The 19,415-nt window shown below is 38.7% G+C and overlaps 1 protein-coding gene across 5 annotated transcripts; it reads left to right on the top strand.

Annotated features, from left to right (window-relative positions):
* Positions 1-1,028: 1,028 nt before the first annotated feature.
* LOC108112540 (putative fatty acyl-CoA reductase CG5065) lies at positions 1,029-18,879 on the top strand. 5 transcript variants are annotated; one of them, XM_017222470.2, is made up of 11 exons: positions 1,029-1,328; positions 12,451-13,330; positions 15,002-15,118; positions 15,181-15,285; positions 15,354-15,497; positions 15,564-15,698; positions 15,764-15,884; positions 15,957-16,256; positions 16,367-16,499; positions 16,570-16,827; positions 17,040-18,879. In XM_017222470.2, the coding sequence occupies exons 2-11, from the start codon at positions 12,920-12,922 to the stop codon at positions 17,185-17,187; spliced, it is 1,872 nt and encodes a 623-aa protein (XP_017077959.1). In that variant the 5' UTR covers positions 1,029-1,328; positions 12,451-12,919; the 3' UTR covers positions 17,188-18,879. The 5 variants fall into 5 exon arrangements, with proteins under 5 accessions (XP_017077959.1, XP_017077956.1, XP_017077958.1 ...); XM_017222467.2 differs by having other exon boundaries at positions 12,446-13,330; XM_017222469.2 differs by lacking the exon at positions 1,029-1,328 and adding an exon at positions 5,224-5,308 and having other exon boundaries at positions 12,446-13,330.
* Positions 18,880-19,415: the final 536 nt, after the last annotated feature.

Here is a 19,415-nt window from a genome sequence, read left to right as displayed (position 1 = left end):
ACCGTCCCCATATGACAATGCATTTTTGGTTTGTTTTTGTCGTCTTTATGTTTTGATTTTCACATTTATGTTGCGGGCACTGCAATCGCTCGGCCGACCTTGCTCATTGTCCAAATATTTGGGCCGCCGAAGGTTGTAGCTTAAAGATCTCAATTTAATATAGTACAATTTGATCACGTTAATAGATTAGATTTAAGATAATATACTAGTTTTCAAGAAGTTCTTAAAATTAAACATACTAGGATCTTTGACTTATTATTAACAAAAAATGTAGTTGAAAATATTATTTGTCAAAATAATTTGACATACAATTTGTTCAGAAGGGAAATATTATGTAAATTATCTTAAAAAATACACAATTATAATAAAGTTTACAAATGTTTAAACTGCTTACAAAAATAAAAATAATGTAAAGTTGTTCACTCCACTCTTATAATTAAAATGTATTTTTTCACAAATCTCATTTGTTTTTACTAACATTTTAACAGAACTGAAATTTGAATTGTCGGAATATCTCGGCGCTAGCTTTTGAATTTCCCGCGCAGTGGCAACGCTACTCTGGCGTCGAAGTGGCATCTCTGCCGCTTATTTGAAATCCCAGCAAGCGGTGATTTGTGTGCTTAGTAGTTTTTAAATTGTGCGGAACGATAAATGTGCAAAGATTCCTTTCCTATCTTTACAATTGGAGAACGCAGGCGCAGGAAAAGCGGAAAGAAGAAGCAGAGGAGCGGAAAGGAAGAAGAACTAGACCAAAGTGGATTTCATTCAATAGGAAAACGGCAAAGGTGGTGGGAAAATCATAGCCATATCAGCCCCCAGAAAGCGTTACAGTGTGTGTGTGTATGTGCATTTGGGTGCGCGTGTGTTTCCGTTAACTCACCACCGCCGAAAAAAAGGGAGAGAACAACCGTTACAGAGAGGGTGGAGAAAGGAGAAAGCAGAGCCCGAGAGAGCAAGAGAGAGAGCGGTATTTTAATGGTGAGAATCGCAGGCGGCCCGGTTCGCCAGAAGCTTCTTCTTCCTGCTTCTTCAGTCACTTTTCGCATTTCGAGCAGTGCTGCTCTCTTCTATCCGTCGAAGACAAGGGTACATTTCCCCCACAAAAAGAAATAAGGCTGCTAAATAGAAAGAAAAAAATAGTAACAAAATAGGTAACAAACGCGACGCGAAATGCCTGGTAACGTGTGTGAGTGAGTGTGATGCCAAATAGCAAGCAAATAAATAAACCCAGAAAATAGGAAAACCACCAACTCCCGGAAAAATCCAGTTCAGTTCAAATTGCCGCAGCATCCGCACACGTTTCTAACCTCACTTTCGTTTTGGAGCCGGTACGTACACGCCCTTAAAAAATAGAAACCACGGGACATCCCCCCCCCTCAAACTACAAAGTCGAACCATTTTCTATTCCTCCTTTATTTTTAGCATATTTTTGTGGCCTAGTTTGAGCATATTTTTCTGTCCCATTTTCCTTTCTTCTTTTTTTTGCTCGCCATTTATTTTTAGCCCCCTTTTTTAGCAGCAGCCCATGTTTATAAGCAGCCCCCCTTGCTCCCTATAATAAAAAAATGTATGTCGCTGGGTTTATTATCTCATCCGGAGAATGTCGCTGCTTTTTGGCGTCGACGGTTGTAAAAAATTTAGCAGAAAATCTGACATTTCCGTTTCGCGTTTCCGTCAAAGAGAAGACAAAACTTTAAGCGAAAAGAGCAAGGTAGATAGAGCGCCAGGAGAAAGTCAGCGAAGAGCGAGGGAAAACCAGTGTTGCTGTGGTTTAGTATGCGAAAAAGAAAAGAAAATCAGCCTGAAATTATACTTAATGAAATGATTAGTTTTCCCAGAAAACGAAACCATTAGGCACCGGTGCTCGTAATTCAAATATCAGACTGATAAAAGCAATAGATAAACCCTTATCTTATCTGAAAACTTATAGAGCTGTTGAGTCAGCTGGTTGGTCATTATATAAGCAGCGAACAACCCCCCCGGAAAAGCCGGCAGACGCCCAGAAAAATAGTAGCAGAAATTTTGTAGCCAAAGAATTTCTCTTCTCTCCAGGACACCTTCTCTTCTCCTGCACATATATCTCTCTCGAAATGAGAGCAGGCGCGTGAAATAATCTTAGGAGGAAAAAAAATGAAACAGGCATTTTCCAATTGATTTTCAAGGCGGTCGACGCGAGTTCTTCTCCAGAAAGTTTCATCAAATATCTCAAATAAAATTTTCCATTATTCGCTAAACGTTGAAAATGTTTCCGAAAAAGCGTGAAAAGTGCCGTATAAATTCTGAGGACTGATATTGCATAAAACACAAAAAATAAAAGAAAACGATGTGTGAGTAGTGGCAGCGCGCCCGGAAAACTTTTATGAAACCTGAAAAGGGGTGAGGTGGTGGGAGGTTGTCAGCCCGAAAGTATGCCCCAAGATGAATGGAGCTGCTGACAACCTGGCCGTTAATTGGTCTCATAAATAATTTCGATTTTATCGTAATTTTTCCGAGCATTGTGCGTTAGTGTTGGTGTATTGTTGCACTCGACAACGAGGCGATAACATTTCAAGTGCATTATGTCATTTTACCCGTTTTGTTGTCTACCCCACGCCCCCTCAATTTCCTCCTGGCCCGACCCCCCTCTTTGACCATGTGTGTGAGTGTTTGCCATTTCACAGCCCAGAAAATGGGAAAATGAAAAGGACGAGGACGAGAACGAGAACGAGCAGGTCCTGTCAACAGGGCGCCATCTAATGCCGTAACTTTGTGTAATTAAAAAAAGAAAAATAAAAATGAACAAAGCAGCGGGCGAGAGGTGGGAGGTATATATTAAGCCTCCAAAGTGTGACACTTCAGTGACTATGATGAAAACCATACACAGCTGATAATGCTGCTTATAGAGTTTTATATATAGGTGAACTAATTTCTTAGTGATTTTTATTTAAATCAAAATATAATCGAATTCTAAACCAATACCGAAGCTATTAATATAAATTACCAAAAAAATATGAATATTTAATTGGGTTAATATGCTTGCAAACTTAAGTAAAAACTTCTGACTACCTATCCTATTTCAAAGTTAACCTTTGCCCAAATCTTTCGCTTGTCAAAGTTTTTCTACGTCAACCATCAAAGTTTCCATTAGTAAAATTTTGTAGAAGACAAACAGGCGGCTTGGGTTACAGAAATTCCATAATAATACCTCCCCCTCTTAATGTGAATATTGCCTGCCTGGCATTGAGGAAAGCAACTTTTGTTTTATGCTGCCCCATTTCCGGTCAGACGAGAATTTATTTGCTCAGCCCAAAAGTAGGCTAACATGTCCTTTCTCGCCCAGCCTCTTCGATTCCCAGCCATTTCCAATCCCATTCTTCCTCTTCACTTAACAATTTCTATAGTTTGGCCAAAAAAGTTTTGTGGCTTTGCTTGTAGTTTTTGCACTGTGAGACAAAACAGGGGAAGGTGGACTGAGTTTACTCAGACACGCTTGGCCAAGTGTTCGATTTTGAGAGTAGTTTCCGCTTTCCGTTGGCTTATTTTTGGAAGGGCGCTTGAACCCAGCTCGCAGAATGTGAGAAATAATGTATGCAAAATCAATTAAAAACTCAAATATTTGCCAAAGCTATTAGAGGGGTTTTTGGGGGCACGTGGCAGACACATCTACCAAACACACCCACCGAACGAACCACAAATTTATAATTTCCATGTGCTCATTCAATGAGAAAAGCTAACGCAGTTGTTTATGTTAGTCATCTTGATTCCTAATATCAAAACTAATAACAGCAATTTGAGTTAGTTTAAAATGATTTATTTCCCCGATTACTTATTATTTAAAATCTGACCGATCCGAATATTATTATTGGTTGTCCTAAATAAAGGTATCGATGACGTATGTTGGTGATATTTTTCTCACTAAGTGATTCATAGCTATGATATTTTTTAAGATAGCTTGTTTACATAAACTCTCTTAAATTCAACCACCAAGTAAGCCGTGTTTGCAGTTGACTATGCATTAAAGTGCTTTGTAAATTCTTAAGTGTAGATGATGATTGGTAATTAGTAGAGAAAGAACTTAACATTTGATTGGAATATTCTTTTATGCTAAATTTAGAACATAAAAATGTGGTTTAACTTGTAATGGTAGATTGGCAAAAGAACTAGTAAAACTGCATTTGAAATACATTCTACTTAATTACCTGCTTTGCATATGCAGAAGGTGGCTGATTAGTTATTGATCTTATATTAATGGTCATTAAATATACATTTTGATTATTCTTATTAATTAGTGTAAACCTATCCCACAACTCAGTCATTCTAAGTGATCATCAAATAATTACTTATAATTACCGATTTGTGCTTGCTGATTAATGATTTCAAAGTCCTTATATTGGTATTGATATATTGATATTTACCTAATTGAGATGTTAACAGGCTTAGAGCTATAAATAGACTTTTTGCTAGATTATTAAGACGTTGCGTAAACCTAAGATTTTCTATCTTATTTGAGTAATCATATTTATTTCTTTTTATTAATGTAGAATAAAATGAATTTTTCCCAGTGCAGTCAATTAGTTCTTTCAGTTAACTGTGGTGAATTAATCATCTCTCCGCCCCCTCGTTTACCCTTTTCCTAACCGCAAGTGTGACTTGCCTTTCAATTAGACACGAAAGTTTGTGTTTTTTTTTTGGTCAATTTGGGTGTTGGTGTTTCTTTTTTACTGTGTTAACTGTTACCTGGTGGCAAGTGCAAGATTATGCATGCACACGCACACGAAGGCAACGGGAGATACCTGATACTGTTGAAGCTTATGTGTGTACTTTGACCTCTTTTGGCTCTGCCAACGTCGCTGCCGGCGTTTTGTGGTAGTGGTCAATGTCAGTGCCTGACCACATATCCAATTTCTTCTCTTTCTACTTCGGTTTTCCGTTTTCCACGACTTGTTTTCCACACACACCGTTCTTTTGCGGCTTTTTCAATTAAAGCTTGTTGCATGCTGCCATCGTCGCCGTCGCTGCTTCCCGATCTGCTCTCTTTTTCTCTCTCTCTTCTGCGGATCTCTCATCTCAGATATAGTACCTATATGAAATCTCAAATCTCGCAACTGAAATCTACGTGTCCATCGCTCTCTCTTCGCGCTGCTTTCTTTTGTACGCCTTTCTTGGCAGCGCAGCTTTGAAGCCGACTGCATAAATCTTTCACTTCTTCGAGGGCCAAGTTTAGTTCAGTTCCAAACGGCCGACGAAGCGGACGCGTCGCTAAAAGATCACACATTTATATATATATATATGTATACAAAAATATATATATAAATATATATAGTATATGGTAAAGAAAAGCAGTTAAAAAAGTTAAGAAAGCGAGCCAAGAACGGTCAGCTCTTTCGCTTTAAGCGCGCTCTCCCTCTCTCTCGCGGTCGTTCGATTTCTTTGCGCCTGCGCAACGGTCATTCTTTGTCTTTCCTCTCTTCGCTCTCTCTCTCTCTGTCTGTCTCTCGCAAAAGTGAAAATATTTGGAGAAATTTCTTAAAGAAAAATAAGAAGAAGCAGCAGCAGCAACAGCCAAAGCCAAAGCAGCAGAAGAAGCAGAATTTCGGTCTGGAGTTTTTTAGTGTGTCAGGAGTGGGCATAGGTATCGGTATCATCGTATCTTGCCTTGCCAGTAGTGTCAACAACTTATTCAAGAATCGTCAACGAAAATCTTTACGTTTTTCCGTTCTCTCGTACTCAGTTTTTTTCCACGCGAACGAACGACCTTTGATAACCCAAAAACAAAACCCGCAAGTGCCAAAAGTTCCGTTTAAGCCCGAGACCATAACAAACGAATTCGCAAGTCCCCCATCAATGTCAATGACCTAAATTCGGGGCAAACTCGGAAAAACAAAGTGGGAAAAATCAAATCAAGTCAATGCAAACACGAACTGCTGCTGCAGCATCTTCAGCGTCTTCGATTTATGCCAATAGCATCGGCTGGCTATATGTTTGTCTGACATGTAAGTGCAAGCCAGGCTTGGCCCACAAATATTTGAGCTGTTTCCTTTTTGTTCGGATTATGCAATTCCCTTTTTAGCTAATATTTGACCCACCTTCAACTACAGTAAAGCTTCAATAGCCCTAGAAATAACAAATGGCATAAGGTCGAGTCAATTTTATAATATTGCGATACTTAAAATACTACGGTAATATATTCAAGCTTTGACCGAAACTGACCTCATTTAAATTTGGCGCTTAACCCTTTAAATGGGGTTAACCAATATATGTGATTGAATTCAGTGGGTTAAGAGTGTGTTTATCATAAAATATTAACTATTGGGTTAAAAAGATAAATCTTAATAAGTTTGATTTCCACAATTTATCATATACTTCAAGATTTAGAATTTAGCAACTTCAAGAATAGAAAAGTTGATTAAAATTTGTGTCACGTGGGCGTTCAATTTATAGAAGTTTGCCTGTATTAATAACCAGCTTGTTGCTGCGAGAAAGTTTTAAAAGGCAACAAATATTTTCGAAATTTTTGTTGCTGTATATTTGTAATATTAATCATTGCATATTTACAAATAAAATTTGCACACAGACGAGACAACGACTAGCGACACCGAAAACGAAAATGAAAACGATAACGACAGCGAAAAGACGATGGAGCATAATAAATAAACATGGATCATGGCCACATATACACACACTTACTGCCACAAAGAGATACTACATCTCAGATTGCAAAAAAAAAAAAAAAAACATTAAAAAAAGAAAAACCAAAAACCGAAAAAAACCAAATAGCCAAAAAACCCTCCAAAAAATGAGTGAAGACCACAATAACAACAGCGGTCGGGTTCGGCGTCGATTGTTTATTTAATTTTTACATTTACAAATATCATTACACCGATTTCTGCTTTTGTGGGGTAAATATCTGTCGCTCGGACTCGGACAATGTGTCATAATTGCGAACCCACATTGACTTGACCCACATTTCTGGCTGGGAGTGGAATGGAGTGTAGTGAAATGAAATGAGTGGACGCATGCGCAAATGCATCGACAGCAAGCGCTGAGCTCAGCCAAAAAAACGTTATTGCCACAGTCAATACGGTCTGTATAGCATATAGTATCGGGGTTTCAGATTTATATATATATATAATATATATATCTGCTCGTTCGAGAAGGCGACATATTTCTATTGATTACGTGCTTGGCCTATCAAAAAAACGTACCGAAACGAATTTCTTTTTCACTTTCGCAACTCTGGGCTAGATTCATTCTACTTGGCCACGACGGGGGCTAATGGTTCTACTCAAAATGGGTTACGGAGCCATTAAGCCAGTCACTTGGCATTCAGATCGATTGTTTATTGGGCACACACTTTCGCGGGCCTGTGACGTAAAAAGCTGAGGGGCGAAGTTTCTTTGGTAAATAAGGAATCTTTAAATATACTCTTACGCTTCCTCGAAAGGTTCGAAACTTGCCGGACTGTGTAAATAAAGCCTGGGAATTTCCACTTTTACACAGTCGCAGTATTGTGACGACCCTTAACTTATTTACTTGCTATATTTGCTAATAGGTTAAGTGTCTCTTATTTCGTAAACTACACACAAAAGCCAGTTCAGAGAGTTCTGAAAGTATTAGCATTTACATCAAGACCACCATATACTTGCATTTTCGAACAAAAAAAAACCTACTCGAGCTCGCTTTTATTTGCCATTAACCTGCATATTTTTTTGTCGTTACCATCTAGTTTTAACATCCTCATTTGTTTTTAAAGCCCAATACCCGGACGTGTTAACTGTAGTGACTTCCCACCTAATTGCAATTTAGATTACCTACTTACTACTTAGTTGTCACTCAATTTGAAATGCATTTCGAAACCTTAGCTTGAACTCGGAAAAAATTTAAATAAACTCAAGGGGATGAACCTTTTTGTGCACAGTTCATACAGTTTAGAAGAAATGGGTCTTATCTTAAGGTCTAGTCCTCCATAAATCTTCATCTTATAATTGCAAAGTCCAAATTGTTTTTGATTATTCAAATTGGCCGACTGAGGAAAGATTTTAATTACAATCTCGGACTAAAAGAATGTTTTAATTGAGACCGTAGACCGTTTGGTCTTAGCTCATGTGACCAGCCTTAAAAAAAAAACAAATATGATAAGCTGTATATTATAATTGTGAATTATTTAATATGTCTCTCTAGCTAGGTAGTGTGGGTGAGAGCGGGATAGAGGGCTAAACGCGACTCAGCTGAGCTTTTAAATTGGGTAGCTAATCTGCTGACTACCTCCAAATGACGGGGGCGGCAGGTGAGGGGGGTGTAGACGAGGGCGGGGGCGGATAAGCCGCCCCCATTATATACACAGTTAAATTTAACTTTTATGCTGTAAACTGCGAGATCGCTTTTGTTTGTTAATCAAGGCACACGAATTATGGGCAATGGGAGAAAAGGGGGAGGTGGATGGTAGACAGATCCGAGATCCGAGATCCATTCTATCCACAACCCACCCCCTACAGATTTATTCAATTACACACAAAGCATAGATATAGCTTACGATAGCCATAAGAGCACAGACCACAGACCACCGTTGACCACTGGCCACCGACAACCGGACAGTCGACAATTCCAGAGTCACCACTCAAAGGTTCAATAGAATAGAGGGCACAGACCCATTATGCGCACTAACACACTCAAATGGGTCCCCATATATCCATCCATCCACCCATCCATCCATCCACACATCTGTCCAGCATCCGCCGTAGCTCGAGGTCTACGGGTATGGGTACGGGTTTACATAATGAGAGGCCTCCCATTGTTGAAAAGTGAAAATGCATATTTGAACTTTCGTTTGTGGTCAATTCAATTCGATTCGATACGCTACGAGACGAAAGAAACCAAGCCGAAAACGAAACGAGCTACCAAATTGCCAAAACAAACAGGTTGACACCATCATCGTCAAGGGATCCCAAAACAAAAAAAGATACACCTCAGAATCGCACGACTATATAGTCTATAGTCTGCATGCGGAAGCATTCAACGCGGCTGTATGTATGTATATTATATATATATATATATATATTATATATATGGAAGCCCTGAGTGCTAAAGACTCGTAATCCGAAAGCAACAAGCTCCAAATGAGGAAACAGCAGGGCCCAAAGAGAGGAGACAGTGTAGAAAAGCTGAAAGAAGAAACGCGGCTAAAGACGGGTCTTCGACCATGGGAGAAAAATAAGACCCAAGATTTGGTCGAAACACGAGATACCCTTGAACAAGTTCCTATGACGGTTTTTGAAATCTTAGATTCTACAACAGTTAGAGGTAATTAGTGGGAGGTGGTTAATAGACAGAGACCCTCACGTAACACTTATTTTCACACTTTATAAGTGAGGCAAAGGTCATATAAGTTGCTATTCTTTAAACAGGTTAGATGTTTAAATTTATAATTATGTCTTTATTTTTATTTGTTCTTGTCGTCGATAAATAATATCAATATAAATATGATTGATTACCATTTCTCACATTACATTCTCCCTTCAGTAAGTTATTTATTTGAGATGTTTGTATTGTAAGATTACATAATCTTTGCTAGTATTAACAAGTTAATGTGAATTAGATTAACATTTTAAAATCTTAATCTTTAAATTTCAATTATATGTCATTAAAATCCATCATAATTTCCATTAAAAACCAAAGAAAGCTAGACAAAAATCTAAATAATTTAATATATTAATATTAATATTAATATTAAAAGCCTTTTAATCCTTTTGAGATAGTCACCCAAACCTTGACAGCCCTTAGGGTATATGTAAAATTTGTGAAGCGGCCGCTTCCAAATGTCCGGCAAGTCGATGCTGATGACGATGACGAGGTTGCTGATGATGATAATGCGGCACGATTATAGGAAATGGGTCAGACAATACACGGGCAGCGAAGACTGGTGTGTAACTACCTTGTCAAGGCAGGTTGAATGTTGAATGTTGAATGTTTACCGTTTAACAGCACACACGCAGATACATTTCGGTCTTCATGTTTGGTTAACACGCTCCTCCGTGAGGCGGTGGGGAGGGAGGCGTGAGGCGGGTTGGCGGGGGCTTACCCAGGGGCGTGGCTGGGCCAAAGCGATGGTTCGATGTTTCGTTCATTTGCCTCTTATGGCTGGCGCGCAAATTTTCGTTGCAGTTGGTAAGACATCAGGAGAAAAAAAAAAAAAAAAAAAAAAAATGAAAAGAGGGAGAGAAATGAAGAGAGGGCGAGTAAAAAGTTGATTTTCAAGAAATTTCACTTTAGAATGAAGAGGAACCAGTCAACGCGAAGACCTGGCCAAGTCTCAGCGTCTCGAGGCTTCATTGATAAATTTACAGTTACGTGATGAGGCCGCTCTGATTGCCGCCGCGTCTCAAAAGTTGTTTAAACTTTAATTATAGAGCTCTCTCACAGCCTCAACTAGTCCAGCGGATATAGCCCTCTGCGATTTGATAACATCGCCGCCACACAAGACGTTGGCCCGGCCAAAAGGCAAACAACCAATGTGCCAATTTCTTAACACATTTCTTGGCCGCATAGAGAAACAACAACCAAAGAGCATCGAAACATATATACATATATATATATATTTTGCCAAGTCAGCAAATGCAAATTACCAAAAAATAAAAATATAATGCCAGCCATCTGTGGCGGTAGATTTTTGTACAAACTTAAAAATTGAAAACGAAAGTTTTACCAAAAAAAAAAAAAAAAAATCCACACAACTACAAATTTAAATACATGCAAAGAAGGGAAAAAATATTGCGGAATTTAGATATTTAAAAAAGAAGAAGAAAAAACCCAAAGACCTACAAAAGATTCGAAAAATGAAAAGTGAAAGTCATGGGCAGGCAGTAGTAGTAGTTTGAACCCCCAAAAATGTATTTTAGAGACGCCGCCACGCTTTAGGCCAACATCATCATTATGATTATCATCTGAGCTTGACGTCACACCCTTTTATACTTAAATCTAACTACCAATCAATCTAGCCAAATAGATAGATAGATAGATACACACAGACACACACATATTCCCCTATTTCCTGGTTACGATCAATATTTGGTCAACAATAAATTTGAAATTCAATTAGCAAGGCATTCGGCGAATTACATGCCAGATGAGATGATGTCTGTGGGATAGACTTTCGGATGCAGAAGGGGTTCGAAGGTCAAAACCTTCCCAGATAGACTTTTGCGACGAAATGAATACAATTTGTTGTTTATCTGATAGTTTTCCTGTTAGACAGCCCTTATTGTTGTTGGCAATTGTTACCAACGTTTGTTGACATATTCATTAGGGATATTTTACAACCCTACAGTCAGGAACTACGTCGATAGCGCGAACTGCTTGTTTGAATTGGCTAAGTGTGTGCTTACCCCCTTCCGCGAGTAGGTTAACGATTCCGATTTCGATCGACAAGTATTTCCTAGAAACTTATCAAATCGTAAAGTTGGTCTTAATAAACACCCAACTTTGATATATCTTAATCTCCTTTGTGATCTCCCAATGGATCATATTTGGGGGTGCTGTAAACATTTGATTGCATAACGCTGGGCAACTACTTTGGACCTGCGGAGATATTATGACGTGTGAAACACTCTTAAGTGGCACTTGATCATGCGGGTCGCCATAGAGCAATAGAATCTCTCTACTGAGCGCAGTTAAACGCAGCTCCACTCGGCTGATGTAAAAATCGTTTAATATAGAATGAAGTGTTCCCAGACATATAGTGAGCATTCGCCAACTGTCACTGCTATCGACAGTATCGTCTTCTCGGTTCTCCGTTCTCGGTTTTCTCGGTTTCGACGGGTCTTCAGTTCTCGGTTCTCATTCCACAGTTTTCAGTCAATCACTTCTCGCCTTGTAAGCCGATTTAGGTATTAAGCGGATTTCACATACCTAGCTTTATTGTGCGTGAAATTCGATTGCGGTCTGTTGGATAACTATATGTATATATTACAGTGTATCACTTACTTATATACGTACATCCTTCGACGTCATTTGCATATCCTTTTTCGTGATGGCCGATTGCCAAGCTCTTAGACGTCATAGCTGGGATTTGGGTTGCCAATCAGCTGCGACTCAAAATGATTGCTAATTTTAGCCCGGTCCCAAGGATAAATGACGTTTTGATAGAAAGATAGATGGATATATAAATTGATAGGTGGATGGGTTGTCCGATATTAGCTAGGACTTTGATTTGGGTTTGGTGGGATATTTTGCTGTGACACAATTTCCTTGTACAATGCTAATTGGGTAAAGGAAGTAATGGAGAGTGAAGAGGGTTAATTATTAAAGGACAAAGTGATACCTACAGAAGTGGAATAAAAAGGAAAAAAGTGTTTCTAAAAGAGTGTTTAAGAACTTCTTCCTGATATATGGAGAATATAAAGCATGTTCTTAATCTTTGCTTTTTTAAGAACTTAAAATAATTAAAATATTTTTTTTATTTTTTTTTCAGTTCAGCAGTTCACACAAGCTTGGAAGTTGTCGTAAATCGGTCTTGTTCGTCCCCCACCCAACCCACAGGATACACCTGCTGAACTCTTTTTGTACAAAACCAACCTAAAGCAACCTCCAGGACAAGCGACTCATGGAAACATGGACAGACGCTCAACGGCGACAGAAGGATTTTCAACTAGCTTTTCGAAGGACTTAATTGCTTAAATTTATATGAACAATTCAGCAGCTTCCAAATAGGGAAAATCAGAGTAATAACTTCCAAACCAAAAGTATATAAATATCTATATATATATTAGAGGGAAAGGAATAGAAGGAAACGGCCCTTGGAAACTCAAGCGCACACTGCAAATAACAAAGAACTGCTTCCTACTTTAAATTAAGCGCAGGACTCGAACAAAAATACAAAATAAACAAAAATAGAAAAAGTAAAGAGAAACACAAGCAGCAGCAGCAAGGCAACAAACAATCGAACATGTCACACGCGGCAGCCAACAAAACGGAAACGGAAGCAGCCCCAAACAGCAGCCTCAAACAGTCCGCAGCCCCCCAGCCCGCAAACAGTCACGATGCCAAGCTGCTCAACGGCACTTTGGCCCGAACCAATGGAATAACCCATGCCGCCAGTGTGGCCACCTCATCCTCCTCTGGCTATGCCAGTTCGAGTGCGGTCGGTAATGGCGCGGGCTCCGGCGGTGCATCCTCCTCATTGCCAGCGGCAGCAGCGGTAGCCTCTTCAACGGCCCTGCCTTTGCCGCCCAGCAGCAATGGCCTACAGATGCCCTACGAGCGTTTTAGGGCGGATGATACTAGTTATGTGCCCATCGGACAGTTTTATGCGGGACGCAGCGTCTTCATCACAGGCGGCACTGGCTTCATGGGAAAGGTGAGTTTTTGATTTCAATTATATAAAATTAGAACCTACTTTTTTGATTCTTAAGTAAGTCTATTAAATGCGATTATATTTTGACGTAACTTAAAAGTCTAAACAATTTCAATAGATTTAATTACAAAATTACATTTTCATGAGAAAACCTAATCATTTCTCCTAAATTCATTACTCATTATAAGGGAGTGTACTTAAATATAAAATGTGATGTATATGCGTCACCATAAATTATTAAGTTAATTATATCCCTTAAATCGAAGTATATATGGTAATAGGTGGTCATTTGTAATAGAATCCTTCTTCTAAAAATCCCTCTTGTAACGTATTATCTCATTTTCCCACTAATAACCAATATTATTTGCCAATATATGGTAGAATCAAACTCCTTATGCTCCCCATTTCAAGCCCAACAAATACGACCGCAAACATGCATTGCATACTTTTGCGGGCCTTGGGCTAAACACTATCATTCACGTCACGCATACGCCGCGTGTGTTTATTGGCTTTGAATTGAACTATTGAACCCGGCGGGCCTGGTTGGGCTCGATTGAAAACTCCAAGTGTTTCTCAGTCATAAAATATGCACAAATATTTGTGTGAGCGCGCGTTGATAAACAAAAAGTTGTGGAACGAAGTGCTTTTGTGGGTGGATTCGATGGTTAGCCACCCTGAATTTTAGATGCACTTTGTATTAGCTGTTTACGGCCGATGTGCATGTGTGCATGACTGGGTTTGTTTGCCTGTTTTTTTTTTTGTTTTTTATTTTTGCTTCTTGCTTTAAAGCCGAAATGCTTGAGTTACGTTGAGCTGGCTCCACACTAGACGTTGTTGACTCATCGTCGCCTGCCATGCGAAAGCTTCATAATGGGAATATTGTGACTGCATCTATGCATTTGGCTTGGCTGGCTGGTTGCTTGGTTCTCCTTCTCCCAGTTCCGCTTAATTGTTCCTCAAGTGGTGCAGCGGACTACCCGTTTCCCTGCTCCAAATACATCCTCCTCCGGCTGTTGTGCCAATTTTTGTGCCAGCCATTGTTAAACGTATGCACACAGAGAAAAAAGTCGTTTTGGTATTAATTTACCTTTTTTTTTTTAGTAAAATTGTTAAATGTGAAATCTATAAATATTGTAAATTCTGGTAATACATAACATAATTTGTAAGAATTTCTTTTCACTCTGTGCTAGTTAATATATGAATTCACTGCCAGATTTTTCTCTCTGTGCATATTGCATGTCGGTGGCTCCTGGCTGCGTCATTATGACATGAAATCGCAGTGGCGCCGCCCAGACTCTGAGCTCACACAGTGGTGTTGTGTGTTGTTCATCGATTTTGTGCTCCTGGCACGCCCACCATCCGCAAAACCACCCACTTAACAGTCCACATAACCCACCCACACAACCCCTTTCTGTTTGTTGTCTGCCTTTGGCCTGTTGTCGCTTAATTCCGTTACAATTCTCACATCGTTTTCGGGGCGTGTCCCAGCCCCCACAGTGGCCACAGTTCCACGAACAAACTGAAGTGAAGTCAAGCCAAACCGCAGACACCACTGAAGTGGGTCAAGTGTGTCCTTGTGGGTGTAACAATAATCGTTTATTTGGTTAATGGCGATATTCAATGACTGATTGACTATACATTTACATTTCGATTTGTGCTTGTACCCTTTTGCAGGTGCTGGTGGAGAAGTTACTGCGCTCATGTCCGGACATAAGGAATATATATCTACTGATACGACCGAAACGCGGTCAAGAAGTGTCGGCACGTCTCACGGAACTACTAAATGCACCAGTAAGTTTATTAATTGATAAAGATATAGAAGATATATAATATATATCCTAAACCTTTATTAGCTTTTCGAATCACTGCGTCAGGAGAAGCCCAAGGAACTCAGCAAAGTCATACCTATTTCAGGCGATATAACATCCGAGGAACTGGGTATTTCAGAAAAAGATCAGGTGAGCTTTATGATCTTAGATTTCTTTTTTAATGACTGTAATTAATTTTGTAATTTTGCCATTTGTAGAACCTACTGTGTCGCAATGTTTCCGTTGTCTTTCATTCGGCTGCCACTGTGAAATTCGATGAGAAGCTCAAACTGTCTGTCACAATCAATATGCTGGGCACGAAACGTCTCGTCGAGCTCTGCCATCGCATGCTGTCACTGGACGTAAGTTTTGGGATAAAGAAACACCTGATCTTTGGTTATTTCTAAATCAAATTAATGCATTTACAGGCACTCATTCATGTATCTACTGCCTATTGCAATTGCGATAGAACCGATGTGTCTGAGGTCATCTATGCACCGCCCTACAATCCCGATGATATCATTTCACTAATCAACTGGCTTCCGGAGGATATACTCGATCAGGTTGGTTATTTTTAAGGTTATTAATTAAATGTTGCTTAATTTAAATATGAATTTAAATATTTTAGCTGACACCGCGCCTGATTGGCAAGCGTCCCAATACGTACACATTTACAAAAGCCTTAGCGGAGCATATGTTACTTAAGGAGGCTGGTAATCTGCCCGTTGCCATTGTGAGGCCATCGATTGGTGAGTTTACTAGATAAAAACTTTAAAGAACCATGAAAAATATTATCAAAATAATATCCTTTCTTTTCACAGTGACTGCCAGTCTAAATGAGCCGTTTGCCGGATGGGTGGACAACTTTAATGGGCCAACGGGCCTGGTTTCGGCGCTGGCCAAGGGCATGTTCCGTACGATGATGTGCGAGAAGAACTATGTGGCCGATATGGTACCTGTCGATATTGTGATTAACCTGATGATTGCCGCCGCCTGGCGCACAGCGACCCGCAAGTCCAATAACCTACTCATCTATAATTGTTGCACCGGCCAGCGTAATCCCATCATCTGGTCGGAGTTTGTCAAACATGCCATGACGAGTGTGCGCAAGCATCCCCTGGGTAAGCAGAAAACTCCCCTCTTCCCTCCTCCCCTATCCCAAAGAAGCTCCTAATGTTCTGACCATTATAACTAAAGGGAAATTGTTTATTTGTTTTTTGTTTTCTCCCAGAGGGCTGCCTGTGGTATCCGACTGGCGACCTGCGCATGAACCGCCCCATGAACACGCTGAATTGTATAGCTAAACACTTTCTACCGGCCTACATTCTGGACGGAGTGGCAAGAATCATGGGCAAGAAGCCATTGTGAGTTGTGCCGGCCGCTCCCCCAGAGCTTTTCAATTAGTTGCCTCATATAATTATACCCTTTTTATAGCGTTGTCAACGTACAAAACAAAATTGCCAAAGCTGTGGAATGCCTCGAGTACTTTGCCACACGCCAATGGCGCTTCAAGGACGACAATGTCCACGCCCTGCTGCACACGCTGAGTCCCAAGGATCGCGAGATCTTCGTCTTCGACGTGCGCCACATCAACTGGGACAAGTACGTAGAGCGCTATGTTCTGGGCTTCAGGGAGTTCCTGTTCAAGCAGCGACCAGAATCGCTGCCGGCCAGCAGAAAGCGCATGCTCAGGTAGGAAATAATTAAAAGATTTTTAGGTATATTTATCTAAAAATCAGTTTATCTTCAGATTAAAATTTAGATTTTCTTTAAAGTATTGAAATTATATTAAAAGACTTTGCCTTTTTTGACCAAAAACCGGGATAAATTGGACAAACGACCCAATTTATTATTAACATCAAACTCACAAATTAAACAAATCTATTTTGCTTTTTAATCCATAGGCTCTACTATCTGCATCAGCTGACCAAACTGGTGGCGGTGCTGCTCACCTGGCGCTTCCTGATGTCGCGCTCGAAGCGGCTGAACGACTTGTGGAGCTCCTTCCTGGAGAACGCGCTCAAAATGGCGCGTTTGATACCCTTTTTGTAATTAAGTGGAGATGGCGAAAGGTGTAGAAGCTTGGAGACAGCAGCTACGGACATATGTAAATGTGGATCTGGGATCTGGCAGGATCTGCGATGTTCTTCTTCTTTGCGATTTCTAAATGCTTTAACATGGCGTACATTTTAGAGGTTTTATAGCAAATAGTTATATTCATATTTTTTATATATGTTACAAAATGAGTAAACAAACAGCAGAAGCCACAAACAAACATCCATACAACCACGACGACGACGACGCAATGAGCGCATCATCAGCTAAACTAACAGATTTCTAAAATATATAAACATTAACGCAAATGGGGTAATTAAATGGCATCATCATCCAAAACATTTATTCAGGTGCAATGATTAGGTCAGATGGTGAGAGGCAGGGCAGGGCAGGTGTTTTTTTTGTAGAGAGCCCGTGTGTCGGAGTCGGTTGTTGTCTCCATCTATATATCTCTCTTTATCTCTCTCCTTCTGCGAGATTGTAAAATTTTTGTGAAATAATTTAAAACGCGCAAGGAGAAAGCCCAAAGTTGAAGTAAATTCCACCTTTTTGCATAAAGAGATTTGGGGATCGAGTGAATTTATGGTCGGGATTCATCGATAATGAAGCAATTTGCATGAATTAGTACATCCAAAACTATACAAAAGACAAAAACAAAAAATATATAAAAAATAAAAAATAAAAGAAATTTGAAGAGACAAACAAACAAGGCGATTAATTCAGCAATGATTAGTAAAGAGAATAAATGAAATTAAAATGAAATGGCTTGTTATTGCTTTAAAAATTACATAAACGTAACGTAAACTATGCTAATTAATTAATATTAATTATAAATATTATTACGTAACGAGCGAACATTGCATATAAATAATACGACAGAAACAACAACAACAACAAAAAAACCAACATTATTTATAATTGAATGTAGTTTTAACATTTTTACATTTACAATTAAGTTTTCAATTTATATAAAAACAAAGCAGAAGGAGCGGAAATTATATACGACAGGAGGAGACAAAACAAAACTTCAGATATACAAAATTCAATTTATGTATATGTATATGACAAAAAGCGATAAAAACACAAGCGAACAACAACAAAAAAAAAAACTACAAAAAAATCCATAATGATAATAAATTAATGAAAACAAAAATTATATTTATATATAAACATCAGAAACATAATTTCTTAGCATTTGCAGCCTAAAAACTAAATCTAAGCGTAGCCCAGAAATGGAGTTTCCAAAAAATAACAAACCTATGAATGATGTTTTTTGAGACAAACGCAATTAGTGAAACATGATTATGAAATTTATATTTAAATGCGATAAATTACAAAACAAAAAAAAAAACAAAAACCTATACAAAAAGACACACACACATACACATACAGAAACCAAGACACATATAGTAAGAACATTCCATCCAGTCAGTAGGAAATCGGGTCATCAAAACCAACTCTTCCTCCACTTTGGACTTTTGCTTCCCGTCTCGTTTGATCGATATGGGCCAGGTAATACTGGCCGGGTTAATATACGGCCAGGATATATAGTTCGTTCTCTCGGGTTCGTTTTCGTGCAATTATCAAATATCTTATGTTATGCCTAGAATTTATTATGTTTTATTTCTAAATCGATTTGTAAATTGCAGTGCATCAATAAAATACACTTCCAAAATAATAATACAACTATACCAACGCGTTCTTCTTTTTATTTTCCTCAACTCAACTCAAAAAAAAAAAAAAAAAAAAAAAAAACGTTTAATTAGCTTCTAGAAAATTATAATAAAAAAACTATCCAATAATAATATTTCGTGAGAGAAAGGGGCGAGAAACTAAAACTATACAAAATCAATTGTAAGCTAAAAAGTTTAAGTTCTTATTGGCCGTGGCAAGAAATTGACTTTAGTAATGAAATGAATAAAAAAAGATTTGAAGAAAAACAGGAAAATAATCTTAAAAAAAAAAAAACAAAAAACAAAACAAGAAATCAATAAAAGAAAAATTACAAAGAAAAATGTGTCTGGTAAATGGTTTTTAATGGTTTTTTGATATAGAAGGAATTTCCCAAAATAAATGAAAACGCATATGAAATCTTGTTTTTGTACACATGAATTTCACTTTTATTATTTTTCTCAGTTTCTCTCAGTTTTTGTTTTTTTTCTTTGCCATTTCGCTTTTCCAGCGCTTACGCGCTACCAACTTTAAAATTGTTCTCCACTCCATAG

Source organism: Drosophila eugracilis, unplaced genomic scaffold (genome assembly GCF_018153835.1).
Source record: "Drosophila eugracilis isolate 14026-0451.02 unplaced genomic scaffold, ASM1815383v1 contig_90, whole genome shotgun sequence".
NCBI classification, from domain to species: domain Eukaryota; kingdom Metazoa; phylum Arthropoda; class Insecta; order Diptera; family Drosophilidae; genus Drosophila; species Drosophila eugracilis.
The sequence above is the reverse complement of the archived record's forward strand: the minus strand, read 5'-3'. Positions and strand labels throughout refer to the sequence as shown.